The 13,519-nt window shown below is 47.6% G+C and overlaps 2 protein-coding genes across 3 annotated transcripts; both read left to right on the plus strand.

Annotated features, from left to right (window-relative positions):
- The first annotated feature begins 561 nt into the window (after window positions 1-561).
- GSC2 (goosecoid homeobox 2) lies at window positions 562-3,150 on the plus strand. The gene is made up of 3 exons (XM_040603699.1): window positions 562-1,182; window positions 2,006-2,253; window positions 2,639-3,150. Exons 1-3 carry the CDS (start codon window positions 873-875, stop codon window positions 2,741-2,743), a joined length of 663 nt encoding a protein of 220 aa, XP_040459633.1. The 5' UTR covers window positions 562-872; the 3' UTR covers window positions 2,744-3,150.
- Window positions 3,151-3,862: 712 nt separating this feature from the next.
- Window positions 3,863-13,449, plus strand: ESS2 (ess-2 splicing factor homolog). 2 transcript variants are annotated; one of them, XM_040603653.1, is made up of 10 exons: window positions 3,863-4,078; window positions 4,545-4,731; window positions 5,679-5,774; window positions 6,377-6,543; window positions 8,471-8,588; window positions 9,314-9,447; window positions 9,590-9,692; window positions 11,058-11,167; window positions 12,084-12,199; window positions 12,748-13,449. In XM_040603653.1, the coding sequence occupies exons 1-10, from the start codon at window positions 3,932-3,934 to the stop codon at window positions 13,031-13,033; spliced, it is 1,464 nt and encodes a 487-aa protein (XP_040459587.1). In that variant the 5' UTR covers window positions 3,863-3,931; the 3' UTR covers window positions 13,034-13,449. The 2 variants fall into 2 exon arrangements, with proteins under 2 accessions (XP_040459587.1, XP_040459597.1); XM_040603663.1 differs by having other exon boundaries at window positions 4,563-4,731.
- The last annotated feature ends 70 nt before the right edge of the window (window positions 13,450-13,519 follow it).

Below are 13,519 nucleotides of genomic sequence, written 5' to 3' on the forward strand. Positions count from 1 at the left end.
TGCAAGCTGCCAGTAATCTAATTTATTAAGGTCTTTGAATCCTTACAAAGAGTATGTTGGATACATGCAAAGCATCTGCATTATCACTGTGATTAGGGCAGTGGAGATGGGGGAAAGAGGAAGGAGGGAAAATACAATTTCTCTGCTTTCAGCAGAAAATAAATCAACTTTTGCAGAGAGTTATGGTGCAGCCAAAGGCTGTGCTATCATTAAAAAAGATTTTTTTATTAAGCTGAACTCTCTCCTCTCTCATATTGTATGATATGACAGCTTTCTTTTGATGGGAAAGCTTTCATCTGGCCAGAGAAAGGGATAATTTGCTTCTTTTAAGGAGTTAATCCTCTGGTCCATTTCCGGGCTGGGAACAGCTATCCTCCCCCTTCCTTGGATCGGAGGCTGCAGCACAATGGAGATCATAACCACCTCAAATCTACACCCAAGATGGAGAAATCAGATTTCCTTCTCCAGTCATTTTTGTGGGATTAGCTAAATCTTAGATCCACACTAACCCTTCACAAAGCTGCCAAGATTAGTTAGAATTTATTTTATTCACAGGGGGGTTTACGGTTTTCTTTCCAAAGGGATTATATCTCTCTCTATATATATATTTAGGGTGGCTTCAGTCATGAAGCAGCTAGGTTAGAAGGAGAAAAAGTGTCTGTGTGTATAAAATAAAAACTTGGCTGCAAGAATGACAGTCACTTGAAATGCCAAGACAAAGCAGCAATTCTGGATGGCTTTGCCAGTCCATTTTAAAAGCCACATAAGCTGTCTTCTTCCCCTGTAAGACCCCACTGCGGACTTAGTGCACAGAGAGCAAACCCCGCTCAGCCTGAGCTGCCCATTCCCGCAGCCGCAGCTGCCAGCAGAGGATGTCTTCAGAGCCAGTGTCGGAAGCCGATGCCAGCAGGAGAGGCCTCAAGAAGCCGTGTTCATTCAGCATTGAGGACATCCTCTCCAGCCCGGCAGAGAAGAGTCCCCAGGTCCTGGCCCCACTGTGCCTCCAGAGCATCTTGGACTGCGCACCCAAGGGGCTGTGTGAGCTGGAGACCATCCAGGCCAGCTCCCTGCAGGAGGAGGAGGAGGAAGAGGAGGAGGAAGAGCTGGAAGGGGCCGGCTGCAACTGCTGCTGCTGTTCTCACACGACTGCCCGTTCCTTGCAGGACTCAGTGAGTTGGCTGGGTGAGTGTTTGGGTTTGACTCATGGCGTAGGGCTCGTGGTGGGGCTGGAGCCAGTGCTGCATGGAGGGGAAAACCTGGGCATTGGGCAACACCATGGTGTCCGGCCTGCCACCGCAGCGGTCCCAGACCCCAGCTCTAGCAAGCTGAGCTCCATCCTCAGCATGGTTCCCAAGAGCAGGCACTTTTATCTGCAATGCTGCCAGAGTTATAAAAGCAGCAAGTGCTATTTATTACTGGTTATTACTGGTGTAGTGTAAAACACTTGAGAGGATGATGCTTCTGGGGGGAAGTTCTCTCTGGAGTGTGGGACCTCATTGTCATGCTGCCCGTGCACAGAGCTGTACCTGTGCTTCCTGACAACACCAGCCCTGGGGGGACCTGACTTGTCCTTTACGGAAAAGAGGTTTTGGCTCTATCTAGCAAAATTACTGCATCTAGGGGGGAAAAAAAGTAGTAAACCCTTAAGAATGCAGTTCAAGAACATCCTGAAAGTTCAGAAATCCCCTGTATCAGGACTGAAGCATAGCTCCTCACTGGCCTGTATATTTCCAGCTATTTTCTGGAGCTGGCCATAGCGTAATTGGTAAGTAAACAAGGAAAACCCAATCAGTGCTCCCCACCTGCATGCTTCTCCCAAAGTGATGCCTTAAGCCCTTTTCTTGCTTGCATGGTGATTGCGCAACTCATCACCAGCCCCAGCTGGCTTTGCTGCCTCCTTCCAAACAACATGCATGAATGCAACTTGTGCCTGGACTGCTTTGAGCAAGATGGATATTTCAGCTGCCCCACATCTAACACTGCCACTGTACCTCTCCCCTTGCAGACGCCCAGTTCCCCTGGCCCATGCGGCTCTTCCACTCAACAGTCAGGGTCTGTAAAAGTCCTCAGGGGAACTCGAGTGAGCTGCAGACTTTCCACCAGATCCAGCGCCGGACACGCCGGCACCGCACCATATTCACTGAAGACCAGCTGCAGGCCCTGGAGACACTTTTCCATCAGAACCAGTACCCGGATGTCATCACCCGCGAGCACCTGGCAAACCGCATTCACTTGAAGGAGGAGAGGGTAGAGGTGAGATCCCGCCACTCTGTGAGGTGCTGTTAGCTGCAGCCCCTGCAAGAACATAGACCAGGGCATGTTCTGTATGTATGAACACACAGACATGCCCAGTTCTACTCGTTCCCTGCACCCAAGTGTATAGTCATTATTTATGTGATCTGCGTGACTTCTGAATTTGCTATGGGGAGTGGGGGTCCCAGCTCCCTGGTGCCCCTTGCATGTACCTGAGCAGGATTGCAGGGGAGGGATTGATTAAATTTTGTCTCAAACTTTTATACTGGGAAATGTATTACAATATCCTAACGCTTGTGCTGTACAGTCCAGGAACGTACTGCCTGCCACCCCTCCAGGTAACACATGAAATGCAGAAGTTCTTTTCCTGTTTCATACTTTCTAGGTTTGGTTTAAAAACCGGCGTGCCAAGTGGCGGCATCAGAAGAGGGTGTCTGCTTCAGCACTGCTTCTTCAAGGCACCAAGAAGCCCTCGGAGGAGAGCCGTTAGTGGCTGCAGGATGCATCTCTGCAGATGAACACCAAGAGCATCCATTTCTCGTAGCTGACAGGCACCATAGGGGGGTAATCTGAGGGGAACTAGCGAAGCACAGGGAATCTCTGTGATTCCACAGGACAGGTAAAAGCAGACATGGCACTTTCACATCCCAGTTTCTCCTCCAAACCTAGTTCACATAGCAGATAACTCACCAGGCATGATCCTCAGATGCTTAAGCAGAAACCGCTGCCAAAAGCCCCTGCCGGGGCAGAGCTGTACCCATGTTAAATGCCTGTACTTCGGGAGAAGGGGAGAGTCCTCCTCCTGTCTCTGCCCCGTGCAGGCAGTAGCTGTGCTTGTTTTACTGCTGTAGATCTGCAAATTATCCTGCAAATGAATGTTTCCTGTTTTCAGCACCATCATGGCATCTAGAGTTGCTCTTGGGGTTGAGCTTACTGAACAGGCCATGTGTTGCTTGACAAATGAACATGGACTTATCCCTAAAGCCCATGGGAGAGGTGACCCATGTGTTGGCGGTGAGCGGGTCCGGCATGGCCAGTGTCCAGGTCATGCCAGTGGCTCCCCACCAGCACGAGGGGTGCCGGTGTCCCGGCAGGGCGCGAGGGGTGCTGGTGTCCCGGCAGGGCGCGAGGGGTGCGGGTGTCCCGGCAGGGTGTGAGGGGTGCGGGTGTCCCGGCAGGGCCAAGGGGAAACCATGTCCTGTAAAGCTGCCAGAGAAATAAAACTGTCCCGGCACCGCGTGTGTGCTGTGGTGAGCTGGCGGTGGGGGACCCTGGCCAGGCCTGCCCTGCTTGCCGGGCCTACCCTGCCTACCCTGCCTGCTCCCGGGAGGCCCCCGCCGCCCCGGCGGGTCCCGGGAAGCCCGGGGCTTTCTGAGGAGGCCTGAGGGCGACCGTGGGGGTTGCTGGGGGTCAGACCCGCCGCGCAGCCCGCGGGTGCCGAAAGCCGCGGCGCACAGCGGGGGGCCGAGGCGGCGCCGCTGTCACCAGGCGGGCGCGGGCGGGTCCTCCCGGCCGGCAGGGGGCGCGCGCGGCCCAGCGCGGCGCTGCTGGGCGGGGCGGCGGGTGTGGGACGTTCTGGCGGCCCGTGGCGCAGCGCGGTGACGTCACGGCGCGGCGCGTTCGCGACGGCGGCTGAGGAGGGTCAGGGAGCGCGCCGTCCGTCCCGGCCTTCGGCGCTATGGAGGGGGCGGCGGTTCCAGCGGCCTCAGACGAGGCCTTGGTTCCGGCTGCCGCCGCGGGCGCCGCCGTGACGACGGTGAAGGAGGCGACCCCGCCGACCCCGAGGCGCCCGAAGAAGATCCTGGATGAGGAGGCCTACATCGAGGTAGGCCGGCGGCGGCGGCTGGCCCGGCAGGCCGCTCTCCGGGTACCTGGGCCCAGCGGCTTCCGGCGCGGTGGGGCACGGCCCGGTCCGTCCGCGGCTACCGCCCGCTGTGAGCCCGGCTGCGGGTCGGGCCTGGCGACGGGGCAGCTCTGGGGCCGCCCCTTGGGCTCCTGCGGCCACGGCGCTCAGCGCACTGCCACCGGCCAGGCCTCGGCTTGGAGCGTCCGTGGGCTGCGCGTCCGTCCCCCCGCCCCCCCGCCGTGGGCTGCGCGTCCGTCCCCCTCCGTGGGCAGCGCGTCCCCCCCCGTCCCCCGCCGTGGGCTGTGCATCGTCATGATTGTTGTCCCCTCCGTGGGCTGCGCGTCGTCGTCGTCCTGTGGGCTGTGTGTCCCCCCCTGTCATGGGCTGTGCGCAGCTGGCCCCCAGCTGGGCTGGCACTCCGAGGTGTCCCAGCATGGCCTTGCAGTTGTCTCTCTGTTTGCAGAGTTTAGAGAAAATCATTCAGCGAGATTTCTTTCCTGATGTGAAGAAGTTGCGAGCGCAGAAGGAATATCTGGAGGCTGAAGAAAATGGTGACTTGGAGAAAATGAGACAAATAGCTATCAAGTTTGGCTCTTCCTTGGGCAAATCATCGAGGGACACACCAGCACCCTGTAAGAAGTGGCTTACTGGGGCGTAAGGGTTTTCTATCTAATATTACTGTTCTGGTTTATCTAACTGTGCAGGCAGTGCTTATCTTGAAGATTGACATTGCATGGCAATTATATACCACGTTGGGCAGTAGCCAGTATCTGATGGGTGATCTGAATTTATCTTTGATGTGTTAAGAATTCTTTCTTGAGGGAGTGGTTTTGGAGAAAACCAGCTGTTGAACAGCTGTTCCTCACAGGCATCTTTTGCCAAGTTCCTACTGCCTAGGGAGCGTTACATGCTCTAATATGCAATGTTATATTATCAGAAACTCTAAGCTGTATTTTGAATCCTTATTATAATTTTAGGGGTTCTTCTTACATCTACAGATGCATAAGGTTTTCCTGTATTGGGGGCAGAAGGTGTTGGAAGCCTGTGATTATCAGAGGGTCACACAGAAGAAATCCAGTACCCTGTTGTGTGTTTACGTTCCGTTCGAGTTCAGTGTTTCTTGCACTAAAGCCCAGTCCCTGGCTGAGCTTTCACAGTGGGGTTTAAATAACTAGCTTTCTTGAGGCAAAGGACATGTCACCAAGTAGTCTCTCTTCCTCCCCTACTGCAGGTTCTTGCTCTGGCCTAGGTTAAGATTGTTGTGCTGCTGCTTGCTTCTCTTGGCAAAAGCTGTGGATAGGGTGACAGGTACACCGGGCTGTGGCTCTCCTGTGAGTTTTTGCCAGCAGGAGGAAAATAACATCTTAGATAAGAACAAAATCTTGTTCAGTGGTTGGGACAGAATTGAACAGAATATTTTGGAGTCTTTTCACAACTTTTTAAATTGTTGTTCTCTTGATGTCTTCTGTGACTTGTTTGGCACATGACCCGTACTGTGGTGGAAGATGTCACAGCAAGTGTCCTGTTGTGAGCTCTAGTAACCTGTGCTCATGTGAACCTTTTTTTTTTTCTGTCACAGATGTTACTCCAGCCACATTTGAAACCCCAGAAGTACATCCAGGTGGCCTTCCCCTGGGGAATAAATCCAAAGTTGGCATCAAAGCTGCAGAGGAAGGTGAGAATGATGTTTCTCTAGCTGAATTCTTCAGCAGCAGGAAAATATTTCTGTGAGCTCTGCCTTCTGTAAGGATTTTAGGTATTTAGCAGATGTTTAAGGCAGTTTTCTTTAACCTTCTAGTAGGTGAAAATGATGACTCTGAAGTTCATGTAATGCTTTGTCATGTGTGTGAATTCTCAATTATGGGTCTCTTTATGGCCATGTAAATTCTTAACTCGGTTGATCTCTTTTAAGGCAGTAAATTTTTCCTGTGTCACCTGAAACTAATGCTGTAAGTAGCAAAGAAGTAGGGGCAGAGCTATTCATAGAGTGTATTAAAAACGTCTGCTAGCACTGGCTGTTTGTGCATTTTCCTTTTAACACAAATAGCTATAAATGACATAAAAGGTTTTATGTGAAAGTTGGTTATGTGTCTTCCAAAAATGTATTATTGTACCACTCTGCACATATATATTTCTTTTTTTTTCACCAAGCTTCATATGAATTATTAGTGGGTCCATAGAAAGCTCACTGTCAGAAGGGATTAAAGAATTATGTATAGTGCTCTTATAGAATGGGAGGTATTAACCTTTCTCAGGCTTCTTCCCTCCTCTTGTTAGGAGAAGCAGAAAAAGATGATAAAGATGCACTTCCGAGTCTGGACAGCTTCTTAGCAAAGCACACGAGTGAAGATAATGCTTCATTTGAGCAGATCATGGAAGTGGCCAAAGAGAAGGAGAAAGTCAAGCATGCTTGGCTGTACAGTGCAGAAGAGGAGTATGCCCAGGTAGGGATGTGGCTCAGCTGTATCTCTGCTCTTCCAAAGTGACACAACAGGGAAACACCATTTTACATTTACATTTTAATCTTTGATTAAATAGAATATTATCTTACCTTCTGTTTTGGAATCCTGCTAGAAGTGTGGATGAGAATTCATGGGCTCTGAGCATGGGGTTATTGCATTAGACTGATGAATTACTCATCGTTGAATAAGAAAAGAAGGGTCTTGATTTTGAACAGTAGGTCCATGGGCTGTTCAGATCTAAATCTGAGCTAAGCCTGAGTTTCCTGGAGCCTGTGATAGCTCATTGCTTCCTTTTGCAATCCTGTTTTTTCCCCATCTGTACCACAAGGACAGTGTTGACATAGTTGCTGAGGATCAGTCTGTTCCTAAAGCTCTGAGACACTGAAGCATTGCACAAAGTGCAAGGATTACTGTTGGCAGTCTCATAAGCAGCAATAGCAAGGACAGCAGCTGAGAACAGTTCCTGTTGTTTGTCCATCAGCCTTTTATTACTTGCAGTTAGATTGTCTTTCTTATTTCAGTCTTCTTTTTCTATAATCAGTAATAATCCATTCAGCTGCTGAAGTAGTGTGCATGTCATGGCTGGCTGTGCTGTCTTCCACAGCTAGCTTTGTGGGAGGTTCAGGAGCTGTTCTGGGGCTGCCATGTCAATCTTTCTCCATCAGCAGTGAGCAGCTGTCAGGAATGGATGTGAGCTGCAGTGCCTTTTAGTGAAGTTTGGCACTGACAGGAGTGTTTACTGTTGTTATGAGTGTTACGTTTTTATCTCAGCTAACGTAAACCCTTGGAGTCTGTTACATTAATGCCCTCGGTGGCTGCTTATGCATCTTCTTTGCTGCAGTGCTTCCATCCAGAATTAAAAGGCAGGCGCTGCCTGCCTTTTAGGTCAAGATGAAGTCACTGGACCCGATCTTGTGCTGATGTTCTGTGTCTTAGGCCTGGTTTAGGTCAAGGTGAAGTCACCGGACCCGATCTTGTGCTGATGTTCTGTGTCTTCCTGTCAGCCAGCGTTCTGTTCAGACCTTGCATTTCCTTGCACAGCATGCCTGTTTGTGCAGCAGACGACTTTGCTATGCCTCATTTAACATACTCAGTGACAGCACTGCTATTTAAATGTATATGGGCAATACCTCTTAAAGAAAACATCAACCAATGTCTTTAATATATAGCTTTTGGCAGTAATTGTCTAGTTTAATTAGTGTGAGAATTTTAAAATGGAGTAACTTATCAGTGGCTGACTGCATTCTGTTAGTTTCTTTTTGGTATCAGTGATACTAGTGTGCTGGTAACAGCACACAAGTAATCGCGTGATTATGTCAAATGCTTCCATACCTGTACTGCCTATGGAAATGTTTGGAAACTCTTTAAGGATTGAAGAAGTGTCTGTTTTTCTGCTACTGTTTGCCTTAGCTAAGACAGTTTGCATGAAACTAGGACGGTGCAAATACTCTTCCGAGGTTACATGCCAAACCCTTGTAGACTGCCTTTATATTAGATATGTCATATGTTGTTCTTCCCTTATTTAGTAACTAATGCTTCATTTGAATTTTGTTTAGTAGATAGAGGAAAAAAACAGAAAGTTTGAAGTATCACAAGAGTTGTTACAAGATGTAATAAACAATGTCATAATCTTTCTGATAAGATAATTCTTTAGTCTTACTTGATTTTATAGCAGAACTTCATATGGAGCTGTTTGCAAGCCCACCTGGAAACAGGATGTTTTCTCAAATGCCACTTGCCAGAGAGAGAGAGTGCTTGTGCAGTGCCAGGTGCAAAGTGTGCTAGGGCAGGTAGCTGAGCTCATGATTGAGCTCTCCGAGTTGTGTATGCCTGATTAAAAATGGCAGGAGTCTCTTTCAGACCTCATTATTTTTTTTTCTCTTTTAATTTTTTTCCATCGCCTTTTTAGCGACGAAATGATCAGCTGGCACTTCCTTCAGCAGAGCAGCAAGCTCTGGAGAATGTGAAAGCCGGACTGGAGACCTGGGAATACACAGCTCGAAACACCCTCATGTATTATCCAACAGGTGAGGCGTGCAGGTTTCTCAGGAGAGGCATTGATTCTAGGTGGGTTGACTTCAAACAGTGCTTACAGGTTTTCTATAGATGACTGAGCAGCTCTTACTGGTAATGCTGCACATTTTCTTCTGTGATGCTCAGATATGTAAAGTTGTTTAAAAATGTTGTTGGGGGCTTCCCCTGCCCCCCCCCCCCCCCTCCCCCTTTTCTTTCTTTGGACCTTTGTCCTCTGCCTCTGATTGCAAACTTTGATCATGTTCTATTTCTCATTGAAATAGTTTCAGGAGCCAAAGCTCTTTCCAGTTTGCCCTTATTTATGAGCACTTTCTTGTCATCTTTATTTATTCTTTGCCTCTGCTCAGAGTGCTCTTTGGACTTGTTGGTCCCTTGGTTGCTGTAGAAAACTACATCATTTCATAAACACAGGATTTTTTGGCTATAAATGTGCAACTGGTAATTTCTGTAAACCAGTAGAGAAAGCAGTGTCTTGTTAGCAGTTTTCTTAAAAATAAAAAATTTAAATCTGATCTTAATTAATAGATTTCAGGTATTAAAAAGCATATATCTAGTGCAAATTTTGTTTTAAATTGCTAGAGATAGACACTGCAATTGCTAATGGATTTTGTGTTGTGTAGGAATGTGTGGTAAGTGTGATCACGTTGGCTGGGACATTTAGAGCACGTTGTCTAGTGTTACCTGAGCCCTCTCTTAAAAAAAAGTTTTGCTTTTCAAGGTGTACCTGATGAAGATGATGTATTTAAGAAGCCCAGGGAAGTTGTCCATCGAAACACCCGTTTTGTGAAGGACCCTTTTAGCCAAGCCGTGAGCAAATCACAGCTCCAGCAAGCTGCGGCCCTCAATGCTCAGGTTGGATAATTTTACTGCTTCTGACTAAAACCTTGTTAGACTTAGCCCTCTGATGTTCATCAACCAGGAGAACTGTGTGTGTGCTAGATACAACTGACTCACACCTTGCTCCTCATGAATGGTACTGTGTTTTTTATTTCAGTACAAGCAGGGCAAAGTGGGACCAGATGGGAAAGAACTGATACCCCAAGAGTCTCCAAAAGTGAATGGCTATGGATTTGTGGCTACCCCCTCTCCTGCCCCTGGTAAGAGGTTTTTCTTATATTTTTCTGATACAAGAGGACTGCTACTGCACTTATTTTGATGCTGTTTGTTCAGTACTGGGGAATTATTGTTGGTTTTGACAAGGAGGTAAGCCTTCTGTCTGTATGTCTCATGAGCTGGTGACTTTCTTGTGTACTATGTATGCCAGCTTGATGCAGTGCTTAAATCCTAGTCCAATACACTGACAAGAGAAGCTATGCTGTACCTAAGAGGTTCTGAATGAGCTGCTGTGCCATTGCTTAGGAATCACCTAGAGGACAGTGAGCATACCTAGGCAACTGGGATGCTGTGGCTGCTTATTTTGTCCCTGGATGATGCTTCTCTAGAGCTTGAAGATAAGAATTCAAACATTTCACAAACATTAAGCTTCCAAAGAGTTCAAGTGCTCATTTTTCAAAACAAGGAGCATTCATGTCATTGTGTCCAGTGACGTTTGCTGAGTGACATTTCAGCCTGGCTCAGGGATATGGCATATCTTGCTTCATTTACAGTCTAACGTACTGGTTTCCTCCAGGTCTACTGCTTTCTAGGTTCTTCCTTTGTCTGAATACCCTTGTGTATTATAGATTCCTTTTGTTCAGATGTATTAGCCCCAGGATACTTTCAATTAGAACAAGTTTTTCTTCCAGTTGAAATGTGGTATGAGTTTTTAGCTGTTCTTCAGCAGCCGTTATGTTTCCCTGTCTTTTGTTGTTATGCTAAAAGATGAACGTAGTGATGCTTTTCCTCTGGGAAGCCTGTAGGTGGCATTTGGAGTGCACCTCCTTTCTCCATTGTGAATGCATTTTCCAAACCCTGGACAGCAGGATTTTCTAGCCAGTGACTTAGTCTGGCTCCTAGAATATGTTCTGCGATTGTAGCTGTTACACAAGGTGCAGTCACTGCTGGGTACAGGCTAGCCTCAAGGTCAGTTGAGGGTACGTTTGGCTATTCTATGCATCTTAAGTCCTCTGCCCATTTCCCTGTTTTTAAGTAGTTCCCTCTGTTGAAGGAACTTTCATACAATAGCAGAGGGGAAGACTAGTACTGTAGAAGAAAGAAATGAAAGTGACACTCAGAAAAGCTCACCAAATGGAAAAATAAACACTTGGAAAGGACAGAGCTTGGATGTTGTAACTTTGAGGGTGATACAGCCACAGGCAGTCCTGTGAGCTTAAGGTCATGCCCTTTTAATGGGAACCCCGCATTACATTCAACATTGGCTGTGATTTCCCCTGCAGTAGGGGGGCTCCTTTGGGTGATGATGAATTTGCTGCATTTCATTATTTGCTTCTCTAGACTTTTTTAGTGGTGAATCGATAGTCAAATGTCTTGCATGAGCATGACTTTAAATTTTTTTTTTTTAGGTGTGAATGAGTCTCCCTTTATGACATGGGGTGAAATCGAAAGCACCCCTTTGCGTCTAGAAGGGTCAGAAACACCATATGTGGACAGAACACCCGGACCAGCCTTCAAGGTATTTCATGTCATGAGTCAGCATGTCATTCTTTTTTGAGGGGGGAGGACTAAGAAGGGAAAGGCAAGTGAGTAACTAATAGATTAACATTGTTGTGGGAGTGTGACACATCTCTGGGCTGTGTTCCCAGTCCTTGAGACTAATAATCTAAGTTCTGCTTGGAGGGTGGAGGTGTGGATATGGCTCACATGAAAGCTGCTTGGTGGAGATACCTGAGGTGGAACACACACTGTTGGCAGGAGAGCAAGACACCATATTTGATCATGGGCCCAGACAGGGGCTTTGAGAGGAAGCTGAAGAGACACCTGATTTCCCTGATTTTAATGTATGAATGGGTAGAAATTGTAGAATTTCCCTCTGTCTTGATCTTCTGGCTGTCACAGCCTTAGGCAAGTGTATCGCTTGAGAGTAGAAAAGGTGCTCTGGCTTTGCTAATGGCACCTGACCCTGCATGCCGCCCGTCTCCTGCTGGTGTCATTGAATGTGAGCTGCCTGAGACTCTTAGTTTAAGAAAGGTGTAATTTGCTGTATGTGCTCTGAAGTCCTTGACTGGTTCTCCTGCTGTTTAGCAATGTCTGTGTTTGCCTGAGAGCTGGCTGGCTACAGGCCAGGCTAGGCAAGACACAGGTGACATTGTTTGTCTAGGAGAGACAGCAGGAGGAAATGTCAGAAGTAATGGCTGCTTCCTTGACTGAACTGGTTTTACTGTTTTTGTTACTTGCCAAGGCAGGTTGAAGGTGTCTCTGTGTCCTCTCTGGCTTTTATATATATATAGTAGCAGAGAGGTGTAGGCTGACCCCACTTCTCCCTGGTTTAGATCCCTGTAGGCTGGAATCCAGCTGTGAAGGTGCTTTGACTCATTTATGCAGCTCTCGTATGAGTGCCTTGGTGAGTGAACTGTGTGATGCGTTTATAGATCCTGGAGCCTGGGCGCCGTGAGAGGTTAGGACTCAAGATGGCCAATGAAGTGGCAGCTAAAAACAGAGCAAAGAAGCAGGAGGCACTTCGAAAAGTGACGGAAAACTTGGCCAGGTGAGACTTCTGTTCTGACAGGAGAACTGGGGATGAGTATTTTCTGATGAGATTTAAATCAACATATGTAGAAAGGGAGGAATAAGAGTACCGGAAGCATAAAGAGATACAGTCAAACTAAAAGTTTTTAGAATTAAAAAGCTCAGTTCCTGAGGGGAGGTGGCTGATGGCTGTCCCTCTTGTGAGCATTGCTGTTCTGCCCTGCAGCCACTCAGCAATGCATCTGGATCAGTGTCTTGCCTCATTACAAAGAGGAGACATGATAAGTCTTGGTTTGCTGGGTCACAGGAAGGATAGAACAAGCTCAAAGGAAAAGGCAGGCAGTGCCACTTAGGTTTGGGAGGGATGTAGGAGGTTTCTGTCACTTGTCTCTCTAGAGAGACAGGCTTGTGTTTACCTGCAGGCAGAATGACTTCTGCAGCCAGTGGGTCTGGTCTGTGTGTGTGGGTGGACACAAGAAGAGTTCACCTGTGGAAGCATTCATGCTCTTTTTGGTAAATGGCAGATTTTTACTGTAAAATCTCTTAAAACTGTTTATTCTATTCCAGCCTCACTCCAAAAGGACTAAGCCCAGCAATGTCACCAGCTTTGCAAAGACTAGTAAACAGGACTGCAAGTAAATATACTGACAAAGCCCTGCGAGCCAGCTATACTCCTTCCCCAGCCCACACGGGAACTCCTGGTTACAAGACACCAGCAGGTGGGTCTCATACACCCACAAGCACACCACAGTCTAGGACAGTATCTCAGACGCCGGTATCTCAGGATACTACATCGATCACAGACAATTTACTGCAGCTTCCTAAAAGAAGGAAAGCATCTGATTTCTTCTGAATATTCCAATCACCAGCAAGGTGGTAGTGAACTGGCTGTGATCAGCTGTCTGCAAGCTGGATGTTGTCAGCTGTCGGTAGTAAGGGGTGTCTAGATACAACTGCCAGAATGGAAGCCAGTGGTTACAGTACCTGGGACCAGCACTACTCTATGTAGCTAAAATAGCCTGTGATGTGCTTTTTGGAAGCAAAGTATCTCCTGTTGTGGTATAACTTCCCTTTGAACTGCATGGGTGGGATGCACAAGGCTGCTATAGCAAAGAGATGCTTCCTGCAATGGCAGAGAAGATTCTGGACTCTTGGAAAATAGCGATAATTTTTTTAAGATATATTTCTTTTTAAGATGGCCATGCATTTAAATATGTTTCTGTACAGATGTGTCTATTTATAAAATGTAAGCCTTCCTAAAAAGTTGAACTGGACTTTCTTCCAGCTTGTCAAATTTCTTTGGTTTTGTACTTTGCAGAAGGGGGGATAACAACCATGT

Source organism: Falco naumanni, chromosome 1 (assembly GCF_017639655.2).
Source record: "Falco naumanni isolate bFalNau1 chromosome 1, bFalNau1.pat, whole genome shotgun sequence".
Taxonomy (NCBI): domain Eukaryota; kingdom Metazoa; phylum Chordata; class Aves; order Falconiformes; family Falconidae; genus Falco; species Falco naumanni.

Coding starts and splice junctions, on each gene's coding strand:
- GSC2 (XM_040603699.1), top strand. CDS start 873: ATGTCTTCAGAGCCAGTGTCGGAAGCCGATGCCAGCAGGAGAGGCCTC. Junction 1,183..2,005: donor GGACTCAGTGAGTTGGCTGG/GTGAGTGTTTGG, acceptor CTCCCCTTGCAG/ACGCCCAGTTCCCCTGGCCC. Junction 2,254..2,638: donor TGAAGGAGGAGAGGGTAGAG/GTGAGATCCCGC, acceptor CATACTTTCTAG/GTTTGGTTTAAAAACCGGCG.
- ESS2 (XM_040603653.1), top strand. CDS start 3,932: ATGGAGGGGGCGGCGGTTCCAGCGGCCTCAGACGAGGCCTTGGTTCCG. Junction 6,544..8,470: donor CAGAAGAGGAGTATGCCCAG/GTAGGGATGTGG, acceptor TCGCCTTTTTAG/CGACGAAATGATCAGCTGGC. Junction 9,448..9,589: donor CTGCGGCCCTCAATGCTCAG/GTTGGATAATTT, acceptor TTTTTATTTCAG/TACAAGCAGGGCAAAGTGGG.